Here is a 16,916-nt window from a genome sequence, read left to right on the forward strand (position 1 = left end):
GCACAGTGAACCCATTCATGTTTTACAGCAGATAGCCGCTCCTCTCTCGTGCAGGTACTGCTTACCCCCGCTAAATCTTTAAGGGGTACGCAGTACCCTGCCGTACCCCTTTACTTTCACCCCTGGTTGCTGTTAAATGTGCTCATCGGTGGAGAAACAACTTACCGTTACAGAGAAACCGTTTATCCACCTTAGCATTTACAATAAGATCCGCTTGTAGCGGCAGGAGAGAGCAAAGAGGTTTGGGAAAGGGAAGGGAATAGAGCAGCGCCACACACGATAGTGACTGACAGCGCTAAGACCTGCCTCCGTACTCTGATTGGTTGTTTCTAGTTAACACTGGGAGCACTGGGAGAAGATAGGAGCATACCATATTGACAGTGACAGCTTCATCAAATATGTAAAAACCATCTATACTTTTTCTATAAAGTTACATACTGCAGCTTTAAGCAAAAGGATTTTCCTATTTTCAATTTGCCCAGCTTTATGCTTAATGGAAACGCAGCTTGTGAATACTTTTTGCATGACATGCCAAGAAATTTTAGGCCTGAAAAGTCCAAACACGAGTCAAACATAATGAAAGGATTCATGTTCAGACATTAGAGTTACAACACATGACTGCTCTGCTGCTCTCATAAATAGAACATGATCCAACTCATTTATATCCTTTCAAGAAAAAACAAAACTCTGGGCTGCAGTTTCCTCTGAAGGGAACATCCAGGAAATGTATCATCTATAAAATGGATCCAATAAAAGGACAAGAGCAGCAGGATAAATGAGAAACCCCACAGCAGGAAGTCTGCCAGGAAACACGGGCCTCTCAGGGCTGGAATCATCATTCTACCTGCACAAGCGCTCATTGATTACTGCCGAGCAGAGAGCTACTCAGATGCCATACATCTCCCATCCCCACCGGAATAGGAATACAGTCCATAAAACACTGACTGGCAGGCTAAACAAAGACCCACAAGGTTGTGTTGCAGATGATTAACAAGATAAATACTGCAAGTCTACAGAGGAGCAAAGCGCATAAATGTTTGTTCAGTTGCAAATGGACCATTATGTTCAAAGATGTGCCTAAATGTACCTATGACACATTTACGACACTATTTATTTATTTTTAAAAAAGTCTTTCTATGAGGATAAGTAGTATTGATCAGGTGAGCTGATAAATAAATGAGTGCTTAGCCAAACAGAGCTCACAGTAGCTTCTGCTCAAATCACAATCATTATTTTTCTACTCACCAATAAACCTTTAAACTACGGCGAGATCTTTGAACATTTCTGGAAATGTGTGTGCTACTAAAAGCTCGATAAAAATGCAGTTATGAGAAAAGGTGTTTATCCCAGGTCTCTTCTGCATCTTCTTTTTCAAATCAAAATCAAATTTTATTTGCATAGCACATTTCATCAACAAGGCATTATAAAAACACAAAAAAAATCAGCATTAAATGTCCAAGTGCCGTCATTTACACGTCAAAATGTTGGTTAGTGTTTTATTTATTATGGTACAAAAGCAACTTTAAAAAGGTTTTTAGTGTAGATTTAGAGGAACTCAGTGTTTTCTCAAAGTTTGCTCCACACTGTAAAACATTTGAACTTGAAAATTAAAGTCCACCTGCAGCCTTGAAAGCAACTTGGGAGAGGTCTGATTGAAACTAGTAGAAATCCTGACTAACGAGATGCAGAAAAATATTTTACATTGATTGTACAACAGCCTGTCGTCAAAGCAAAAAACACCTGCAGATGGTAAAGTTTTTTGTTTTCTGATTGGTTAGCACTGAATCAATCTGAATAAGATCTACAGTAGCACCAAGAGAAAGACAAGAAACTTTTGCTTCAACATTTTGATGTTTAATGTATTGAATCTGTCATATTTGTACAGATAATCAAGGAAAACCTGATTCATTCTGACAGTAAAACTGTTTCAATGTGTATTTAAACAGGACAGTGTTGCCTGATGAACTTTCTTCCTTCCCTGTGGAAAGTCGACCGCAGGCAGCGCCGCTGTGCTCGTCTGTTAGTGCTTACTGCCCTGTAACCCGCTCACAGCAGGTGGTTCTGCTGCAGGTCACCTCTTACTGACAGGCTGTCGTTCTTCTACAATGTTTCCCTGTGGTTCCCCAATAAGACGGCATCAAAATCAGGGTTTCATCATTTCCACAGGCAGACAATTAACTGGCAGAGAGCTAATCAGTCTGACGACTGTTCTGGTGGTAAATTTAAGCTAAACTTTGTCGCTCTTGCATCCTGATTTTTCCTCGCTGGTTCAACTGCTGTGTAATTTTACAGAATTACACAAATAAATGCTGATTTTTTTTATCTTTGCCTACAATCAGAGGTGGACAGAGTACACAAAATTACCCAAAATTGTACTCAAATAAAAGAAGCACTACTTCAACATATATTTAATGAGGTAAAACTAAAAAGTAGCCATCCAAGAAATTACTCAAGTAAGAGAAAAAAGTATTTGGTAAAAGTCTGTTTAAGCAACTGATCAAATCATTTAATATTTAAAAATTATCACCAGATGGACTAACATATAAAGTGGAAAGTTTAGTATTTTAAGGAGGAAAATGACAATACTTCATATAAATAACTAAAACATAACAGAATCTGCAAAATATTTTTTTCCAAATCAGTTTCTATCAATAAAAAACGTGTGAAACTTTAACAAAAACAGCAGGTGTGTGTGTCTGTTTATGGTGAATTTCTGGTTAAAACGTGTTCGATTTTCATTCAGTTGGTAGAAAATCCAGAAATTTAACTTAATTACTTCATAATAAAATTACTCAAGTAAAAGTAAAAAGTACATTGTAGTAAAAATACTCCTGAAAGTATATGTTTTTCAAAAAGGTTACTCTGCCTAGACTTTATCAGAATAAAGTATCAAACCAACTGGGGCTCGTATTTGTGAGCAGAACTGTAATAAATTGTCTATTGATCTCCACAAAATCACCAAGGAGGCTGAAGAATTAATCAACATAAAAGGCTCATTTCTGCAAGTATGTGAGGAAATCAACTGCGTAATATTACGAAATTCATTACAGCAATTTCTGTTTGTTTTTTCACTGAATCTGGCACTAAAAATATCATCTAACCGAGTCATTTAACCTGGCATGAAGAAGTGCATTCACCTGGACAACACAAGCACTCACTTACTTAATGTAGTAGGGCACTTTGTTTGGGGAGATGGCACGCTCCCATGGTACCTGGACTGAACCTGTGCAAACACAGAGAGAGACAGAGAAGGGGGTAAAAATCAATTTGAGAGCGGTCCCGTCATGCATGAGCTGTGCTCCGTGCGCCTGACAGCGTGTCTGGACACAGCGTCCATTCAGACCTTTGCTAACGGAGCTGCTGCCCGGTACAACAGGCGCAGTGAAGCCAGAGAAACGAGTTCATGGTGTAACGAGGTTCTCACAGAGAGCCGGTCGTAGATCACAGCCAGGGAGTCGGTGAAAGAGGATCCCTGGAGAATTTACTCATTTACTCGTACAAAGCCAAAGTTTGGATTAGGAAAGTCAAAATGTGGACTATCAAATTTAAGAATGCAAAACCAGAGGTAATGAATTTCTATAAAGGTCTGACTAGATAAAGGAAGAGCATTATAGACAAGTTAATTACCTGGCTAACACTTTATCTGAGCGGGTGTGACGGACATAACACCTGTGATGAAGGACTCTTCATGAATGTTTACCGCTGCTGTCATCAAGTGTCATTCAACAAATAAAGACACTTTTTGTGCAACTTCGCATTAAAAGTATTTATTTACCAAACAATGCAAAACTGACACATTTAATGAACTTTTAATGCAACTTTTAATGGAATTTTACATTAAAAATGTATTTATTTACCAAATAAAGCAAAATGTACACTTTAAATGACCTTTACTGCAACTTTGCATCATTAGTGGAATTATTTACTGAAAGACGTTTCATGAAGACATTCTTGAAGACTCCTTCTTGTTTATTACATGTGTTCGTCATGTCAGGCTTATGCACACCCCTTAATATAAAGTGTTACCATTAACGGCAAAATAACAAAATATTACCAAGTATTTATTGGTCTAGTTTCTCGTAAAAATATCTTAGTACACCTGAAATAATTCAAAACTAACTTAAAGGGAACTTTTAAGCAGAATAACTCATTAATATTGACGTAAAACTACTGGCAAGTTATTTCACTTATAAAAAGTGTTTTGATGTTTTTGGTAAAAGAGTTCTGTGAGCTCTGTGTCATTTATGTAAACATTTCCAGATTTGAAGTTCATTTTCCATTTAGCTCTTAAAAAGATACATTTTCTAAAACATATCCTGAACATTTCCTTTTAAAATGTTCCTATTATTCAGGATCCTGTTCATTCGCAGACTGGATAAGCTTTTCCTTTTTAGACTTTTCTCCTTTAAATTAATTTCCTGGAATCCTTACAACATTTTTGTAAATCTTATATCAACGTGAATTTTCCTGCAAAGTAGCTGCAAAAAAAAAAAAAAAGCAAATCCGTTAATGAACTCGAGTCTGGCAGCTCAGATCAGGATGAAGGTCGCTGGGATTTTCCTAGCAGATGCTCTTGTTCAGATAAACTCAACTAAAAACAGAGATTTTTACACTTTTTCAGCTCGTTTTGGAATATATGATGGAGAAGCAGGGCCGAACTAAGAAAATGTAACAAAACTAAATAAATACATTACAATAGTCATAACATTAGAAGAACAAAGTCATAAAATTACAATAATAATGGTGTAAAAAATGATAGTAGTTTACTTTTAAAATAAAGTCACTACATTACAAGAATAAAGACACAATATTCTTGCAAGTCTGTTTGTTCTTATTTATTATCTGATGTCCAAGTTATTAGTTTTTCTGGTGGATGGCGAGAAACAATTTGATTCCTTGTATGTCTAGTACATATAATGAAGTGGACAAATAGAGTTTGACTTTTACTTTATTCTCATAATATTGTAACTTTATTCTTGTGGCTACATGTTATTATTTTCTCAGTCGGGCCCTGAGACTTCGTAGTTATCTTTCAACAGGATAAAGTTATATAGTTCATAACTCTGACCTTTGTCAAAGTTTTGTAACAAGAAAACTGCTGTTGAATAAAGTCACAATCTTGCTTGCAGTTTTCCACAAACTGTGTGTAAAAACTTGAATCTCCACTGTGACTCTTGGTGGTGGCAGCATCAAGCTGGTCGGACTGGAAAATGGATCAACAGAAAACCTGCTATAGGCTGCAGACGACAGTCTAATAAACAATAACAAAAAAACAAAACGACAAAAACTCTACAGAGCAATAACTCTAAACAAACATTAAATTCACGTAAAAAACTCACCGGACTATAAGGAGGATTAAGCAAAACAAAACAGTCAAAGCCCAGAACGTGTCACTCTGCTGACTGCGGCAGCCGTAATGCAACTAAAACAGTTTGACACAAAATCGCTTCGAGGTCAGTCAGCACAACCAGAAATAATCTGCACTAATTCAACTGATTTACTCCAGAACAATATATAAGGTGCTCCAGATTAGTTTAATAAATTAAAGGCTTTTTAAGTGCGCCCTTTAATTATAGTCTGGAAAATATGGTACGTTAATGTGGCCTAGTTAAATCCAGCTGAGACTTTACAGCAAAACCTGGACACTACTGAGAGACTCTGCATCTAATCTGATGACAGCTGTAAATCCAGTGAGTGGTTCTTTTACAGAACATGAATGCAATGTGAAAAATGTTTTTGTTCTGATTTATAAGAACTTGAATTATTTTCCTAACACTTGTGGAAGACATGATGTCTTTCATGATGTATTTATGTGAAAGACGACGTTTTGGTCTTTCACATAAATAAAACAATAAAACAGACTGAAGGTTGAGCTTGTAAGAAGTTCATGGGATATAAACTCTTTGTATTGTTGTAATTTTATGTAAACCAGAGGCTTTCAGTGCTTCCATACATTAAAGGTGCAGAAGTTTATCTTTTCACAGTCAAGTTTTCAACACTGACCTTCACCTTGAGTAACCAACTTCACACAATGATTTAAAGAAAAACAAATCTCTTTATGAATGAGACAAGTGAAAATGTGTTTATCACAGAATTATCATCCGATTGATTAACTAATTGCAGACACAAGAACAGAGAGATCACAGATGACTGAATCAATACAGATTTAATCTGCTGGTACCAATAGTTTACTGATTCGATCGGTAAAACGTTGAACCATTTCAGAAATGAAGACTTTACCTCAGAGATCACTCCAGTCCTTGAGCGTTTCTCTCCTGTAACTTTCAGATGCTCCCTGCTCCGACTCACCTGAATCAAAGAGCTGAATCCCCTCATCAGCAGCCACTCAGCCCTCCAGAGGCCTGCTAACGACCCATTCAGCTGATTTATGCATTCTGGAGGAGGGGTTCATCTCAAAGTTGCAGAATAGTAGCTGTGGAGGACTGGAGAACTGCTTGAAACCAAACCATTGTCCAAGCCAACGACAGAAGTCAAATTTGACCTTTCTGTCAGTCAGAGACATAAAAAGATGATTTGTGAATCTACAGGGACGGCGCCACATCAGCATCCTTCATCGCTAACGTCCTGTTTATTGGAAACCTGTTTAACCTTCTGAATAACTTCTTTGCCTCGTTCACATGCTGCCATGTTGTTGCTCCTCTGCTCATCAGGCAGAATTGAGTGGTGGGTTATGCTGGTGCATTTTGATGCTTTACACCTTCTGTCTTCTTTTTAGACTAAAGTAATGTTAGTACCAGCTGGTTTACACGCCTTCGTTTGCTACTTCTAACATACTACTGGCTGCATTTCCATTACAAATATGCACAAATCTTTGTCTATATTCTACTGAAGTTGAAAAAACACAATTTCACAGCTCAGAAGTTTTCATTAAATAAGAAATTAAATGAAAATCACACATGAATAAGCTTGTTTACGCGATAAGGCATTAAAAATAATGACAGCAATGGATGTAAATAGATGTAAATGGATGTAAATAGTTAAATAATATATATATATATATTCAGCCATGGCGCTCTGTCATTATCTGTCAGCCATCAGAGGAGACGTCTGCATCTTATCCTGGCATGGGAGCGACAACCTCTTCACACGTTTTAGAGAATTTTAGACGCTGATTTTACAGAAGAGCTTTGGATTCAACAGGTTTGAATGAACTGTGTGATGCTGTGAAAGCTCTGGTGGATCCAGCTGCACAATGTCTAAAAAAAATAAAATAAACCAAAATCAAACCCTCATCCTCCTCCTACCACTTCCTGTCGTCTTCTTCGTCGTTTTGACCAGTAGAAACATCCGGCTGTTGATCACGTGGCTCGTATGATGCAAAAAACTGTTTCAATGTGTCTGAAAAACTTTCTCCCAAAAACTTTTTAGTTTTTTCTTTTTTTTTAAATTGCCATGTTTCCATTTGTGATTTCAATTTGTGCCATTTTATGTTTAATTTTATGGGTCTCAACCTGAGAACCAGAAGCAACACACTCACACAAAACCCAGCTTTTACATTTCATTTTGAATTTAAATCAGATCCCACTTTTAGACAACCTGCTGCCTCTCCTCATCCTCTGCAGAACAGCAGGTAGAAGAAGAGACAGAATTTATAAATGTGGATCTCTGATCAAATTAGGTCCACGTGTGCCAGAGGAACAAAGCTCTCCAGCTCCACCTCTAACCCAAATGCACACACACACACACAGCAGCTTCTAATTGTATTACCCCCCTCCCTCCTCTCCACACACACACATGCATCCACTTTCTTTGAGGTGGTGCCTTGGCACAGCACGCCACAGATTGTTGCAACACAAGGCACCAACTTCAAATAGAGGAGGACCCTTACTGGAGAGGAAATGCTGCGATCCAGGGCCAAAGTCTCTGTGTGCATCCTGGAGCTGCTTCAGCCGCTCCTCGATGGAGCCCTGAGGACACACACACACACAAAGACACGCACAAAGTTAAATCAAAGACACTCCTGCTGCTCCGCACTCCTGATCACAAGCCTCCGCAACTGGAAAACAAACACGCACACAGGCTACTCGCTTCTTCTCTATTAGCTAACTGCTGAATGTAGAATTAGCTGGGGTTTTGTTTGTTTTGGATTTTTTTTTCTCCAGCTCCTGAAAGCAGCAGGTAGAAAATGAAGACAGGGAATAGAAAATTATTTGTTCTGTGAAAAGGTGAAAAGTATGGCAGGCTGCAGAGTCGTGTGGCGGAGAGCTGCAGAGAGAAAGCGTTAAATGTTGCGTCAATAGCCATGGAGACAGAGCTGACAGAATTAAGCTTGACATGGTTTTCAAAAAAAACTTTAATATCTGGTAGGTTTCCCACCAAATGAGATTTAGCCTGTCTAATCCCAGTTTATGTGAAAAGTATTGGATTTGGCACATGAATCCATGTCAGCCTCCTCAAACAATGGGAGGTAAATCCACTCACTGTGGAGAGAGTAGGCAGGCAAAGATAGAAGGAGAAAAAGATAAAGATTAAATAGACAATGCTCTTAAAAACTAAGAACCTGATTTCAGTGAACATCTACCAGACCAGGAAACTCAAAAACACAATCTGGAGCTTGATTTAAATTGTTTTAGACGAACAGAGAGCACCGTCGCTCCGCCTGGGAGATGTTACTGCCAACTTTGCTGTGTTCTACAATCTATTTGCTCTACAGGCAATTTAGCCAGGCATAAGGAAGATAAATGACTAAATTATCCATGAATGGCAAATATTAGCAAAACAAATTTGGACAAGGACTTCCACTGGTGCCAGACAAACCAAAATAAACAGTGATCTATCTGGAACAGCAGTTAAGCATTTAATATTTCAATTAGAATAGAAATGACACCAAAGAGAAAGGTGACTTCATTCTGCTGCCTCTGGAGATACAATGTACAATACTATCAAATTTCTTCCATTTCAAGTCCAGACATTCAGACTTTTTTGAGTCATTTTAAAGCTTCTCTTTGTTGATTTTGGATTAAATTAAGAGTCGGGGCTAGGAGAGCATAGAGTAGTTTGAACATAGAAAATGAATCAAGTGGAAAAGTAGAGGAAAGAAAATCTTTTTGAGATAAATATCAGCTGAAGCCTGTGTTTTAAAGAACAATTTGTGGTTAATATGTCACATTTGCTTCTGTTTTAATTATGTTATCTTTGGTATTTTAAATATTCAACTGCACTGTAAATCATTTGTAGGTGGTTTAACTTAAAAAAAAAAGCAATTTAAGTCAACAAGAAAATTCTTCTGGTTTTAACTCAGAAATTAAAATTCATGAAGTTGATTTAAGTTGTCTAAACATCGTTTTTAAAGTTCATTAATCTTAAATTGTGAGTTTTAACTTAATGTTGCAATTTAAACCAAATAATTACTTCACGATATACAAGATGATAGTTTGATCAGTTATTTTGTACTTGAGTAGGCTTTTTACCAAATACTTTTTTATTCGAGTAATTTTTCAGATGGCTACTTTTTTACTTTTACTTGAGTAAAAATATGTTGAAGTATCAATACTTTACTTGAGTACTTTAGAGTATTTTTTGGTACTCTACCCACATCTGGAAGTAGGTCAGATTATTACCAAATGATGAACAGAAAAAATTTACCTAGACAGGATTACTGTTTTAGTCAATCTGGAACAAAAACTCTTAAACTGAATCTTCTTTTGACATAAGTTTGAATCAGCCAATGAAATGGCAGCATGTAGCCGCGCTGAAGATGATTGGCTGAAGTTCAAACTGAACGACTTTATTTGATGACTTAGTTTGTGCCGGATGATCCGTCTGACTATTTCAGAAACTTTTAATCCACGGAGATTTTCACCCTGAACCATCTCTTATGCTTAAGGTTAGAAAAACAGAAAAAGCAGAAGGCAATTAGCTGGATGAAACTGCCTTACTAAGGTCAAAGGTGAGCCGTCATCTGGATTGTATCAGGGGTTCAGTTTGCTGCTGCTGCTGCTAGAGGTGTGATGGGGTTGGGAATCTTTTATTGGACCCGTTGGAACCAGCAGAGCATCAATAAATGTCACAGCGTACCTGAGTATCTTTACTGGTCGTCTCGGTCCCTTTATGACTGCAGCGCACCAGTTTCCTGACGGAAACTTGCAGCAGGATTCATGTTGCACAGTAAAACCAAATACGTTGGGAAAGTTCTTGTTTTTTATTTCTGGGTAATCCTAATAATTTTAACAAGCCGTTTATTTATTTCTATGTTTATTTCCAAGGTGTTTTTATAACAGCAGGTCCAGAGAAACACATATCACTTTTTTTTTTTTTGGGAACACCTTAAATTACAATTTTACGGAGCCCCACAGGGGACATGGGGAAAATGTTTCTTTTGGTTTTCATCGCAATAAGCAAAAACACCCTGGTTTATTCTGTATACAATCACCAATGTTGATGCAAAATCACATTTAAAGAGCCTCAGTGGAAACGTGTTTATATGTTCTGAACTGCTTGGTGCAGAAAATTGATTGAAAACTGATTTATACACTGCCGTTTGTGTAAGGTTGAAATGGAGCTGCACATGAAACGGACCTTTATTAACCAGATTACCAACACAAAAAGACAATCGAAACTGTCAGATGACTTTATTACACCATGAAAATAACTCAGAAATAGTTTGGATGTAGTTTTTCTTTCTTTCCTTCTAAATGGAAAGTTTCTGTTTGCATATTAGAAGGGATGGAAAAAGATGGAAAGTTAAAAAAAATACATATCTGCTGGGAAATATAGATCCAAAACAGCATTTTTTACACCATAATAATAAAAGCAAAAGCTATAAATAAAGGGTTTTATCTGGAGGCACACAGATCACCTCACTGAGAACAAAAGAAAGAAGGGGATAACCTGTTTTAAAGATCATTTTCCTTTAAAGGGAAAAGGAAAATGAATGGATTAGACTTTCAATATGTTCTATTTTTGTAGCTCTACAAATGTCAGACTCAAAGGACTTTTCAAGGAAATGCTGAAGGGTGATGAAGACATCTTGGAAGCAGTCTCTAAAGACCCTGAGTGTCTGCAAAATGTTAATCATTCAGCTGTGAAGACGTTTGAATCTGAACCAAAATGGACAGAGAAACTTACAGCTAAATCTGTTCTGGAGTTTCTTTTCAACATGTGGACCAAGACTTTCTCACTAAATATTAGAACGTCGATTTATTTATAAGGGTTGCAAATCAAACATGGGCAAATTCTGAGCTACAAAAACTCTTTGCATCCAAATGGTCTTTTGCTTTCAAAGTGGGATTTTAATTTCTACAAACTTTCCAAGTGGTTCTAAATGATTATTATCTGAAAAGAGAGGCAGAGAGAGTAAAAAAAAGCGCCGGCTGACATTTCAGGCTGCGAAGAATGATGTCATGAAGGTTATCTAATGTGAGCAGGATGTTTTAACAGCAGGTGAAAGCTGAGAGGGTTTTATTGTGTTTGTAGGAGCAGAGACAGTCTGCTGACGGTGGATACAGCTGATGCTTGAAAAACGCTGCAGCTTTCCCTGCTGGTGCATCCATCCAATCAGCTCAGCAGGGAGGGGAGGGGAAGCTCACTTCAATGTTTTAAAGGCTTTAAAGGTGAGTGCCTCAGATTCAATGAAGTATTGCCCTCAATTTGTAAATGCATGTTCAAGCAAACATTTCTACTGCAAACATCAGTTTTTACCGCTCCTTCTGGGTATTCTGGAGCGTCACTTTTAGGTTATTTCTGCTTTATGACATGCATCACCCTGCTGCAGCTCTGTCGTTTTAAAAAAAAGTAAAGTTTGCATTTCATAATCTGCTGTCATAAATAGATCTACGTTCTCAGCAGCAATGCTACAAAACTGTGTGACTTTGAAAACTAAAACTGCGCAGACCAAGCAAAACAAACCAAAATCTCACCTTGGAAATCCAATTAAATCTCTAATGGAAGATTTTTATATGGAAATTCCTAAAGTTCAATTCATCTTTATCAAAGCAGGACTTAAAAGAGAGTCCATGCTTGCTTTTAACAGGCCGTTAATATTACTATCGCGTAGCTCGACTGATGATCCCCAAAGAAGAAGCACTCAGCGACATAAAGTATTAAAGATATGTGCAAAGAGCAAAAAATTAGTCAAAGTTATGACATGCTGTGCAGTTCAAGAGGGTAAACCTGATGATAAAAGCAGACAGTAATATTACATTAAAAGAAAGATTTTTTGTCTCTTTTTCATTTGATGTTCACATTATTCAACTAAAAAAAAAATCTTAGCTGGTAGAAAACATGTAATTAGCAGAAGTGTTAGAAAGTGAAACATTTTACAACAGAATTAATTAAAGAATTTGAAATTAAGAGTAAAAACATTTGCACAGTTTGTGTTTCAAAGTCTGTCCCTGCCTCTGTGTTCATAATACCGATGATGTTTCTCATTTGGTTGAAAAGTTTAACTTTGTTCTAGAAAAAACACATTTTAAATAAACAACTTGTAAAGGCAGTTCTTCTGCTGATATGCTAAATGTTTAGTCAGGAAGTTTTGAGGATGAAAAATCTACTCCAAGTGATTCATGGAGCAATTATCAGAGGCAATAACAGGTGCTAAATATCTGCAAACTTAAATTTGGATGCGCTTATATTTCTGAAACCACAGACAACAGTAAAAATAAAATATGCCAAGCAAACAGAGTCTCTCTGGACTCATTGCTTTCCCACATATACACCTCTGGAAAAAATTAAGAGACCATTTAAAATGATCAGTTTCTCAGATTTTGATCTTTATAGATATATGTTTCAGTAAAATTAACATTGTTCTTTAATTATATGAACTACTGACAACATGTCTCTGAAATTCCAACCAAAAATATGAGAATTGGCCAAAATAAGAAAAGATGCAGCGCTTTCAAACCTCAAATAATGCACAGAAACCAAGTTCAGATTCATTTAGAAACAACAACACTAATGCTTTAACTCAGGAAGAGTTCAGAATCAGTATTTGGTGGAATAACCAGGAAGCTTTCAGTCGGGTTCAGTGCAGGGGGCTCTTCATTTCTTCCAGAGCTGTAGATCAGCTGTCATGCATGCATGTAGGAGAAAGTCTGCTGTTGTGCTTATCTGTGCATTACAGCCAGAGCAAATAGAGTTGGATTCTCAGATCAGAGCCGTTTAAGTCCTGCAAGCTTTGAAAAATACCACCTGCTGAAATCAGATGGTAATTTTGACAGAGAATGTATCCAGCACTCTGCAACAGAAGCCCGAGGCACTTTTCTTATTTATTAATAAATGTTATTTATCTTTGACTAAATCTAAGGAAGAATCCTTCTCTTGTCTTTCATGTAATCTGTATTTTTTAATTAGAAAAATCATCATCTCACTGAGGGAAATGTTTTTCTGTTCTATTTCGATCAGTTCTTCACCAGCTGAACCGAGGTCACTCATCACGTGATACAAAAAGTGGCGCAAATTTCTTTAAAGAGCCTTTAAAAAAAAGATGAACATGCAAAAGATTTTCAAAAATGCACTGCTTTGTGAATTCCTTCCACAGAGTTAAAATTTAGAGAAAGAGTTGAAAGCCTGAGGTTCTGAAAGACCGCAGCACAACGAATGATGCAACTTATTGACATGAAAGGTTTTCACTTTCTGCTGATGTGCATGAGCACCTTTATAGCTCCAGATATTACACCTGCACATCCTGCAGGAAAACGTGCTGCTGGCCGCATCAAACCTGCCAATAAACTCTACCTGAAGCACTTTCCATCTGCTGTTGAGATGCTCCAGGGCCCGGGCGTTCTCCATCGACAAATGGACATCAGAGATTGCCAGCTGGTGGGCCAACTCATTGACCTGCTTCATGCCCTCCTTCACCTGCGAGAGTTCCTCCTTGAACAGCTGCAGGAGCCACAAAGAGAACAAAAAGAGGCACAAAATGGTGCATAGTGGACATACTAATCATAAATGTAAATATCAGAAAAAAAAATACCTTAACTTAGATAATACTTGACTAATCAAAGAAAAGATTTTGTCACACTTTATGTGAAGGGATGTAAATAAGATATGACACTGGCTTTGGTAAATAACGACACTTTAAAAGCAAATTTGATTACAGGTGACATTTTAAAACAACAACAGTATTAAAATGGTCACTTTTAAGGTATTAAAAGTGTCACTTTTAATACAAAGTTACATTAAAAGTTGTAAATAATGACACTGTTAATGCAAAGCCGCATTAAAAGTGGCACTTTTAAAGAAAAATTGCATTAATGCAGAGCTGCAGTCAAAGATTTCCTAAATGTCACAAACTTTTGTACAGCAATGGTGAGGTAACATCTAGAAATCAAAGCAAATGAATTCTAATCACTGTAGATAAATGCCTAAAAATGAATAGACAATGAAAGCAAACCATCTGATCTCAAAAAGAAACAGAATAAATCATGTAAAAGTAATGAAGGTCAACAGAACCGACGGCTCATGAATTTGTCTGGAAACATTTCTTTAAACTAAGAAAAAAGAAAATTGGTTCACCACCTGAATTTTTATTTTTGCTAAAGTCTTTGCTCTTTACTGGCACTAAAATAAAAGTTTTGTTGCAGAAGACAAAGTCGCTACAAAAACAAAATCATGTAATTTGTGGAGGTTGAGAAAAGGAGAATAGAGTGACATTCATTACTGCTTCAAACTGTCCGACTTTATCCAAGAGCCAAGGTTTCCTGTACTCTTTTAAAGCATACATGAACAATATTTCTTTTTGTGAAGGTCGTTTTAAAAAGTTCTTCTTCAATATTTTGAGGACTTTGGCTGCTATTCATAACAGACGAATAGCACCTAAAAGTAATTTCCTTAACAAATAGGAAACATTTCAGCTACGATGTGAAAAGAGTCTGAGCACCATCCTTCACTTGATCGCTGAGTGTAAGGCAGCAGCTAACGGCTATTTTAGAGCCACCTTGTTGTTGAAAAACTACTGTTCATGTTGCTTTCTGATCACACAGATATAGAATAAACAAACACAAGATTAATACTGCTAAATAGCAGCAGAAAGATTAAATGCTTGAAAGAATGCGGAAACAATCTCAGAAATCAGGGTAGCTTTTCCTGATCCGAAAATAAACAGGTTTAATGTAACCACAGTAACTTAAGACATTTTCTAGTGCCTGGTCACTCTGACTCTGAGTTTAGTAATATATTTGTGATAAAACATTTAATCTTGAGCTAAAACATACAGTATTTGTCAAACTCAAGGCCCGTGGGCCAAATCCGGCCCACCGTAGCTTTTTATGTGGCCCTCCAGATTCTAGACTAAACCCCTAATGTGCTTAAATATTATGTTTTCAGTCAAATCTATGCCGTTTTTATCAGTTTATTGCCAAATTATATCAATCAGTCCTTCCAGTTTATTGAGAATTATCAAGGAAATTCATGTAAAATCAACAAATCACCGCACTTTTTTGTACTTTTCTTTACAGCTGATCTTTCTCAAAAATTGTGAAAAACTTTCTTACTTGTACTGACCAGCTGCCTCAGCTTTAACCAATGTCGGATTATAGTCCATGATCTAAACAGCAAGTAATAAAAAGTCACATTTACCGTCATAAATAAGTGTAAATATTTACAAATATTTCTAATTCGTATCACAAAGACTCAAGAAAATCACAAAAAGAATCAAGAAATCCTGGAGGAACTGAAGAGATGTTCAATAATATTATTTATTTTAAGAATTTATTGATATTTCAACAGTTTGTGAACATTCTGGCACAACTGGCCCTTTAAGAGCCTTCATGGTTTGACACCCCAGATCGAAATTATAATTTTTTTTCTAACTAAAGATGAGGTATCTGTGACTCATTAAATTACATGTATCTACTCAATATTGTCATTATTTCAACAACTACTTGGTAAATGTGATTTTTGCCAGGGCTGCACAGTGGCGCAGTTGGTAGAGCTGTTGCCTTGCAGCAAGAAGGTTCTGGGTTCGATTCCCGGCCCCGGTCTTTCTGCATGGAGTCTGCATGTTCTCTCTGTGCATGCGTGGGTTTTCTCCGGGTACTCCGGTTTCCTCCCACAGTCCAAAAACATGACTGTCAGGTTAATTGGTCTGTCTAAATTGCCCCTAGGTGTGAGTGTGTGTGTGCATGGTTGTGTGTCCTGTGTGTCTCTGTGTTGCCCTGTGACAGACTGGCGACCTGTCCAGGGTGACCCCGCCCCTCGCCCGGCACGCTAGCTGGAGATAGGCACCAGCAACCCTCCCGACCCCACTGAGGGACAAGGGTGAAAGAAAATGGATGGATGGATGATTTTTGCCAGATCAGAGTTGATGCTCTGGACTAAACAGCTCAGCCCTGTTTAGTCCGTTTTATTCAAGCTCTAGTCCATTTCTCTGTAAGTTTGGTTTGTTTGGGGAGATGTGAATGCTCAATCCAACTCTGATGCAGACCAAAAACTCTGAGCCGCCTAAAACCTTCAGTCTCAGGCCTGTTGAAGTGAACTCTGGAGTGGTTCAAATGCATATGTGAACGCCAAGCGAACCGGTGACAACGCAGGGCATTCTGGGTAAATGGAACAAAAACAGTACTAGTGGGTGAAATGAATCTTGGTCTTTCACCAAAGACAGAAGTGAAATCCACAGAAATCTGACGCTACTCCACTTTTGTTTACATTCTTTAAGACTCAGGCTGAGACACTTAGGGTGTTGAAGAAGGAAGTTGCATTCATGTCTTCCTCTGAGGCTTTTGTGTTGTTTTCTTCTGTCATTCTTGGTGCAGCGCCACCACAGGTGAGCAGGGGAACAGCTTTTTCAAATGGTTTGGTTTGTTTGACACAGTGTAGAGTGAAAGTGAACCACAGCAGCCAAACCAAATCTACCGGACTATCGGGGTTGAAAACACCATAAGTGTCTCATTCTGAATCTTTAATGTTATTTCTTTTGCTCTGTATTCATTTGCATATGGCCAATATTCTTTGTTTTT

General features: G+C 37.4%; 1 protein-coding gene across 4 annotated transcripts in view; it reads right to left on the reverse strand.

Annotated features, from left to right (window-relative positions):
* The window catches only part of drp2 (dystrophin related protein 2), a 253,596-nt gene that overhangs the window by 48,584 nt on the left and 188,096 nt on the right, over positions 1 to 16,916 (reverse strand). For all 4 annotated transcript variants that reach the window (XM_008420715.2, XM_008420713.2, XM_008420714.2 and 1 more), the window contains 3 exons: positions 13,696 to 13,842; positions 7,850 to 7,928; positions 3,163 to 3,223 (listed from right to left, as the gene is read on the reverse strand). In XM_008420715.2, coding sequence (XP_008418937.1) covers positions 3,163 to 3,223; positions 7,850 to 7,928; positions 13,696 to 13,842 — 287 coding nt within the window. The remainder of the gene's footprint in view (positions 1 to 3,162; positions 3,224 to 7,849; positions 7,929 to 13,695; positions 13,843 to 16,916) is intronic.

The sequence above is a fragment of the Poecilia reticulata genome, linkage group LG10 (assembly GCF_000633615.1).
Source record: "Poecilia reticulata strain Guanapo linkage group LG10, Guppy_female_1.0+MT, whole genome shotgun sequence".
In the NCBI taxonomy this organism is placed as follows: domain Eukaryota; kingdom Metazoa; phylum Chordata; class Actinopteri; order Cyprinodontiformes; family Poeciliidae; genus Poecilia; species Poecilia reticulata.